At 44.6% G+C, this 8247-nt stretch overlaps 1 protein-coding gene across 1 annotated transcript; it reads right to left on the minus strand.

The window, feature by feature from the left end:
• Positions 1–3782: 3782 nt before the first annotated feature.
• LOC109899419 (protein FAM110B-like) lies at positions 3783–7031 on the minus strand. The gene has a single exon (XM_020494642.2). The coding sequence runs from the start codon at positions 6517–6519 to the stop codon at positions 5443–5445; it is 1077 nt and encodes a 358-aa protein (XP_020350231.1). The 5' UTR covers positions 6520–7031; the 3' UTR covers positions 3783–5442.
• Between the last annotated feature and the right edge of the window lie 1216 nt (positions 7032–8247).

The following is an 8247-nucleotide window of genomic DNA, read 5'->3' on the forward strand; positions in this document are numbered from 1 at the left end:
GAAGGGGTAGAGAAAGTTATAGAGGAGGAAGGAGAGAGAAAGAGGTAGAGAGGATGAAGGAGAGAGAGAAAGAGTTATAGAGGAGGAAGGAGAGAGAAAGAGGTAGAGAGGATGAAGGAGAGAGAGAAAGAGGTATAGAGGAGGAAGGAGAGAGAAAGAGGTAGAGAGGATGAAGGAGAGAGAGAAAGAGTTATAGAGGAGGAAGGAGAGAGAAAGAGGTAGAGGATGAAGGAGAGAGAGAGAAAGAGGTATAGCAGATGAAGGACAGAGAGAAAGAGGAAGAGAGGATGAGGGAGAGAGCGAGAAAGAGGTAGAGAGGATGAAGGAGAAAGAGGTAGATAAGTTTGTGGTAGAGAAAGAGGTAGAGAGGATGAAAAATGTGAGTGAGAAAGAGGGAGTATATGGAGAAGAGGGTCAAGAATGAAATAGAGCGGGTGAGAGAGGAGGTGCCGGGAGAAAAGGAGAGTGAGCGAGATGATGGAAGGAGAGAAGGAAGAAATAGAAAAAGAAAGACAAGGAAGCATACATAGACACATTGATGGAGCTGGAGAGAAGAAATATATACCGGAGAATGTAAGACAAAACCTGGGAGACGTGAGACAGTGTGTTGAGAAGGCGAGAGATGCTCAAAGACAGAGCAGAGAAAGAGAGAGCAGGACTATGAGATGAAGATTAGCGAGTTGCAGGATGAGAAGAGGGAATTGATCCACAGACTTGTCAAGTAAAATAGACTGGGGATGGAAAATACAGGTACAGAAACTCCAAATGACCTTCTGTATGTATTCTGTTCGGTATACTGCACATAGCCTGAGCTATAGGAATAGAATAGAAACACTATACAGGTGCCTCCATGGCCACAAACACTTTTCACTAACATTAGGTCATATACACAACCAGAGACACTATTCACTAACATTAGGTCATATACACAACCAGAGACACTATTCACTAACATTAGGTCATATACACAACCAGAGACACTATTCACTAACATTAGGTCATATACACAACCAGAGACACTATTCACTAACATTAGGTCATATACACAACCAGAGACACTATTCACTAACATTGGGTTATATACACAACCAGAGACACTATTCACTAACATTAGGTCATATACACAACCAGAGACACTATTCACTAACATTAGGTCATATACACAACCAGAGACACTATTCACTAACATTAGGTCATATACACAACCAGAGACACTATTCACTAACATAAGGTCATATACACAACCAGAGACACTATTCACTAACATTAGGTCATATACACAACCAGAGACACTATTCACTAACATTAGGTCATATACACAACCAGAGACACTATTCACTAACATTAGGTCATATACCTACTCAGAGACAGTATTCATTTGAGATTGAATAGATCTCAGGTAGTATACTCGTGTTTGGATGCATAAACCACCTCAAAGCACTGATGCGGTAAGTACACAAACTCTTTCTTTCATTGTCAGATTGCCAGACAGGACAGCTACAGTGATTACATCCCTGAGCTCATCAAAAGGGAGTCGAATGGAGAGAGGAAGACACACACACACACATTTCTACTCAAATGATAAATAAAGGCATGTAAAGGCAACGTGGTTATTTGTAGAACCTTATGAAATGACCATTAAACAGCAGGAAATCTTACCTGGCCTTTAACACATGCAAGAGCATGGTTTATTTTATTACTGGTAAGTGCAAATATGTTGGAATGGTCACTGACTGGAAAGGCGAACTCCCTGTTTATTGGCTGTTGATTTTATGAGAAGGGTTTCGCAACACATGTGCTTGTGGTTTTGCCATTTGTGTAAAAAAAAAAAGTTTAAAAAAAGAAAAGAACTTACTAAAAGTTTTGCAGGATAATTCAAATGTGATGAAATATGTCTTGCTCCCAGGCAGACTAAATAACTTTTTTGCCCGCTTTGAGGACAATACAGTGCCACTGACACGGCCTGCAACCAAAACATGCGGACTCTCCTTCACTGCAGCCGACGTGAGTAAAACATTTAAACGTGTTAACCCTCGCAAGGCTGCAGGCCCAGACGGCATCCCCAGCCGCGTCCTCAGAGCATGCGCAGACCAGCTGGCTGGTGTGTTAACTGAGCTAAACGACTACCACCCTGTAGCACTCACTTCCGTCATCATGAAGTGCTTTGATAGACTAGTCAAGGACCATATCACCTCCACCCTACCTGACACCCTAGACCCACTCCAATTTGCTTACCGCCCAAATAGGTCTACAGACGATGCAATCTCAACCACACTGCACACTGCCCTAACCCATCTGGACATGAGGAATACCTATGTGAGAATGCTGTTCATCGACTACAGCTCAGCATTTAACACCATAGTACCCTCCAAACTCGTCATCAAGCTCGAGACCCTGGATCTCGACCCCGCCCTGTGCAACTGGGTACTGGACTTCCTGACGGGCCGCCCCCAGGTGGTGAGGGTAGGTAACAACCTCTCCACCCCGCTGATCCTCAACACTGGGGCCCCACAAGGGTGCGTTCTGAGCCCTCTCCTGTACTCCCTGGTCACCCACGACTGCGTGGCCATGCACGCCTCCAACTCAATCATCAAGTTTGCGGATGACACTACAGTGGTAGGCTTGATTACCAACAACGACGAGACGGCCTACAGGGAGGAGGTGAGGGCCCTCGGAGTGTGGTGTCAGGAAAATAACCTCACACTCAACATCAACAAAACTAAGGAGATGATTGTGGAATTCAGGAAACAGCAGAGGGAGCACCCCCCTATCCACATCGATGGAACAGTAAGTTCCTCGGCGTACACATCACAGACAAACTGAATTGGTCCACCCACACAGACAGCGTTGTGAAGAAGGCGCAGCAGTGCCTCTTCAACCTCAGGAGGCTGAAGAAATTTGTCTTGTCACCAAAAGCACTCACAAACTTCTACAGATGCACAATCGAGAGCATCCTGTCGGGCTGTATCACCGCCTGGTACGGCAACTGCTCCGCCCACAACCGTAAGGCTCCTCAGAGGGTAGTGAGGTCTGCACAACGCATCACTGGGTGCAAACTACCTGCCCTCCAGGACACCTACACCACCCGATGTCACAGGAAGGCCATTAAGTTCATCAAGGACAACAACCACCCGAGCCACTGCCTGTTCACCCCGCTATCATCCAGAAGGCGAGGTCAGTACAGGTGCATCAAAGCAGGGACCGAGAGACTGAAAAACAGCTATATCAAGGCCATCATACTGTTAAACAGCCACCACTAACATTGAGTGGCTGCTGCCAACACACTGACTCAACTCCAGCCACTTTAATAATGGGAATTGATGGAAATTGATGTAAAATATATCACTAGCCACTTTAAACAATGTTATTTAATATAATGTTTACATTACTCATCTCATATGTATATGTATATACTGTACTCTATATCATCTACTGCATCTTTATGTAACACATGTATCACTAGCCACCCTAAACTATGCCACTTTGTTTACATACCCTACATTACTCATCTCATATGTATATACTGTACTCGATACCATCTACTGCATCTTGCCTATGCCGTTCTGTACCATCACTCATTCATATATTTTATGTACATATTCTTTATCCCTTTACACTTGTGTGCATAAGGTAGTAGTTTTGGAATTGTTAGGTCAGATTACTCGTTGGTTATTACAGCATTGTCGGAACTAGAAGCACAAGCATTTCACTACACTCGCATTAACATCTGCTAACCATGTGTATGTGACAAATACATTTGATTTGATAAAAGACAAGGCCTAAGCAGTTAATAAGCTATTTAATACAGTAACAAGCAGAATTGAGTCTTTCATAGATATGGTAGCAGTTGAAGTGCTATGCATGTCCCTATACAGTGTACATTATACAATACAAAAAGATCTTGGGCCACTGGTACATTGCATTGGTGATGCATTGACACGTAGAGCAAGCCAATAGTCCCCAAACGCAACCATCCGGTCCTAATTCGCCAAATGAACACAACAGTGACCACATGGAGGGAACTACAGAACCAGTACAAAACCAAATAGAAGTTGATAACATGCTTTGCCAGCTAAAGAGTTTATATTCACACAGAGCTTGGACACACACACACACGTGGGTATTGATCAAAGCACACAGGAGCAAAGCATCAACACTGAAGTGCAAATAGCAGGACATAATGCGCTCAGCCTCGGGAATGACTTTGAGTAACAGTCCATGTACCCAGACAATGCTGACTGTGCCAATGCGGCTTAACTCGTTTTTCCCCCTGTTTTTTTAAAAGATAGTAAGGTACTACAGCAGCCATCTTAAAATCAAGGTTCTGTCTGAGAACTGCAGGTTTGGGGAAGCATGCAGGCTGACAGGACAATGTTTTCAGGACCACAAATACCTATTGTAGATCAAATAATGCATAATGGATAATGAATTACATCCACTGTGTCTACACAGGGAGCATTTACAACCTTACTGTAAGCACTAGGTAAACATGATGAAACAGCTGTATATAGGGTTACCGTATGAAAACGTCACAGTTTGACATAGCATCACCCTATAGTGCATCTTATCCTTAAAGGACAAGACAGACCAACACGAATGTTGGCCGTGCGCAGTAGATCACCTGCTGGGTGTCAACGAACGGTGTCGATTCAACATGTAGAACCGTAGAGAAATAAAAAGAAAAGGAAGGCCAATGTTCTGTGGTCAGAGGCGTTAGGACTGCCACCAGCGTGTAGGTATGTCTTGTCCTTTCGTTGGAACTTTGGTTAGCAGTCCTTAGGTCCAAATTTGAATTGTGGGAAGGTTTTGTAATTGGAAACATTTTTATTTGAATGCCTGCTTTAGAATTCTTATAAACACTAATCCATATAACCGTGTTTACCTTTATACAGTATAAGGCCTGTTGTCGATGATTCAAGACATACTTTACACATATACATGTTTTACTATACATATGCATGTTTTACTTTACATATGCATGTTTTACTTTACATATGCATGTTTTACTATGCATATGCATGTTTTACTTTACATATGCATGTACTCCAACAAGTGTTTTATGTTTACACATTTTACGTTTCTTTATCATGTAGATATTTCATAGTGTTTCTGGATGTCTTCATGAGTGACATTAGTGCTATGACATCTGGCATGATAATGAATAAAAAATTATTCAATTGTATTAACTTACTGTTAATAAATAAGCAAATGCATAATACATGATGATTTATAGTTTACTATTGATTTACAAATGGTTCAAAAATATCAATAATGATATTATACTTTCACATAAATGCACTGTAAGATGCTATGTTCAATACATCACAAAGCGTTTATCAAATACCTATATAGTATTTATATTTATTTAGTGCTTATGGATGGGTTATGAATGCCTTTTGTAGCTAGTTCCGCTAATCATGACCTAATAAAGCTTGAGTCCTCTCAAACATGGGAGACTTTCTGAGATTCTCTTGCATGTTTGATGCTATACAGCCATTTGATAACGCGTGCATTGCGCTCGACGGCAGATATTCCGTAGGGGACGCGCTCAGCCGAGTCCGCGTCGTCTGTCAGGTTGTCGTTGCTATGCAGCGATCGCTCGCAGTCGGAGCTGATCATGCTGGCGCTGCGGAAGTTGAGGGAGAGGAGGTCGGAGTTGGCCCGGGCAAAGCTCTCCACCACACCGAGGCCCTCCAGCTCCCCGGGGTCCAGCCCACAGTAGTTAAAGAAGCGCTCCACGTCAGCGCCTGCCCGGGCATAGCGCTCACTCAGGTCAGATTTGGACCGGTTCAGGGATGGTCTCCGTGGAACAGAGGCATGTGGTTTGGGTGGCGGGGGCGGGCCGGAGCCACCGCTAATGCCGGGTTTCACACGGAGGGGCAAGCGCAAGTCTGAGGAGCTGAGTGAGAGGTGCAGCAGGCCCTCAACGGGCCGCTCCTGCAGGAGGCTGGCGCTCAGGTTGAGGTTGGCACCCTGTGTGGGGAACACCCGCAGCGACTCAGCAAAGGAGCGGCGATGAAGCTCGCTGGACCGGGAGCGCTGTGGGGCCCAGCTCCTTGCCCCATTCCCCTGGCCCGCCATGCAACTCTCTGAACTGTTGAGAAGATTCCGCAGGATCTCTAAATTGAGGTTGGCACGCTTGGCTTGGCCCACATCAGATTTACCGTTGTTTTTGTTGGAGGCTTTGAGGGCAGGGCTGCTGCCAGCTCTCTTGGGACCATATGCAGGGCCACCAGGGGGTCCAGGAGGGCTGGGCAGGAGTAGAGCAGCCGTCACAGGCTCCTGCTTGGCGTTGATCACCTCTTGGCTCTTCACGTACTTGGCCTTGTCCGCCTCCAGCCTCTCCACGGCGCTCATACGATGGGGTTGGTGCTGCTCTGCGGCCTGCCTGCGGAAGTATTCAGGCCCCTTGTTGAGGATCCGCAATGGCACCGCGCCGGGTTGAGCCGGGCCGGCTGTTGCAGCAGGTAGGGTGACATCCTTGCCCACGCCTTCTGACTGAAGCATCTCCGTGGGCATGTCAGAGATTTTCTCCCCCGCCACAGTCGTGCTGGATTTGGTGGTACTACGCACCACTCACAGCACTGCCTCAGAATAACAGACATCCAGCCGGAGGAATGCCCTGCTGCTGCTGCTGTTGCTGCAACCTGCGTCTGGCCAGTATCGATAACACAGCCTCATAGCACCTCCCAGCAGGTAGCACCGGCCCTGTTTTGCCTACCGTCTATATACAAATCTATATTTATCTATCTCTTTTGTGCTAAATCTATGACTCTCCCTGTATCTATCCCTCTCTCTACATCCTGAAATATCTCTCTCTATTTTTTTCTGGCTGTGCGCAGTCTCGGTCTGGGTCTCTGAGCAGACGTGGGTAATGGAGCCTGTGGCGTTTGTCTTCTTCTCCCAATCCAGTGGATTCTTCCAATGCAGAGATGGATGCAGCTTTCTCCCCCAGTCCTTTGTGCTGCTCAGCCTAGGCAGCGACCTGAAACCCAGCACAGCCTCCACAGCCAATCATGTCACAGGAGAGTTGACATCACTGTTCTAGCAACAACAGGAAGAGAGGGCAAGGTAGGCTTGTGGTAGGCTGTTAAAGCAAAAACTACGATCCGATTGGTTGATCAAGCACCAAGGGGAGGGCTGGGTAAAGGAGTCTCTGTAATAAAATGTGGGAAGGTAGTACACGGTGGAGCACTACTGATTCTTCAGAGAGGTGAATAGGATTTTCCAGAGTGGAATAAAATGTTTCACATTGAAACATTAATTCCACTATGGTGATGATACTGTCCACATATACTGAAATTATTCTAATCCATACCATAATATGAATTCAGGGAGAACCCTCATGGAAAAAACCACGTGAATTTAATATGATTTTATGGGGGTAGCAGGTAGCCTAGTGGTTAGAGTGGTGTGCCAGTGATTGAAAGGTTGCTGGATCAAATCCCAGACCTGACAAGGTAAAAATCTCTTGTTCTGCCCCTGAACAAGGCAGTTATCCCACTGTTTCCTGTCATTGTAAATAAGAATTTGTTCATAACTGACTTGCATAGTTAAATAAAGATAACTTTTTTAAATCAACTAATGTGATAACGTGAAATATGATGTAATAGGATCTCATGTGAAATAAATGTGTCAACATGGGGATGTAAAATTTCAACATGTGAGCATGTGACAACATTTGAGTACATGTGAAAATCCAGGTGTCAAATGTCATTCAGAATATTTTACTCTAAAATGCATAATTTACATTATTTCAATTTTAACAGTCCCCCTCTTTGATAGGTGGGTGCAATGTACTGGTGGGGTCATTAGCATATTTGGGGACGTGGTCAAATATATTTGTGTCTACCGACAGTGGCAGTGTTGTAGCATTTTAACTGTCTGATAGTTAATGTTGTTGGAAGTTGAGTGTCTCTTTTGACATGGTCTATTTTACAAATTCTGTTAGAGCATGTGGCACTGATGAGCGCCACTGTAAAAAAGTATTGACAGTATTGACTGTTGTCCAGTAGTTTCACTACTGGAATTGGACTTTTCCTATCTGGAAACCATATGTCAGTAAATTATTGTAAAATTCACAGTAACATACCAGCAACCTATTGTGCCTTCTCTGACTCTTCTGTTGACAACAAGCAACCTTACTTGCTAATTGGCAGCCTATCAGAATATTGCAGGCATGGCTTTTAACTAGCTCTTTTTGGTCTCCCAAGAGTGGGAATGGCTTCCCAGTTAATATGGTCTGTT

This window comes from Oncorhynchus kisutch, linkage group LG11 (genome assembly GCF_002021735.2).
Source record: "Oncorhynchus kisutch isolate 150728-3 linkage group LG11, Okis_V2, whole genome shotgun sequence".
NCBI lineage: Eukaryota > Metazoa > Chordata > Actinopteri > Salmoniformes > Salmonidae > Oncorhynchus > Oncorhynchus kisutch.

Bases quoted from the DNA above. Each gene is read 5' to 3' on its own strand.
- LOC109899419 (XM_020494642.2), bottom strand. From the start codon at position 6,519: ATGCCCACGGAGATGCTTCAGTCAGAAGGCGTGGGCAAGGATGTCACC.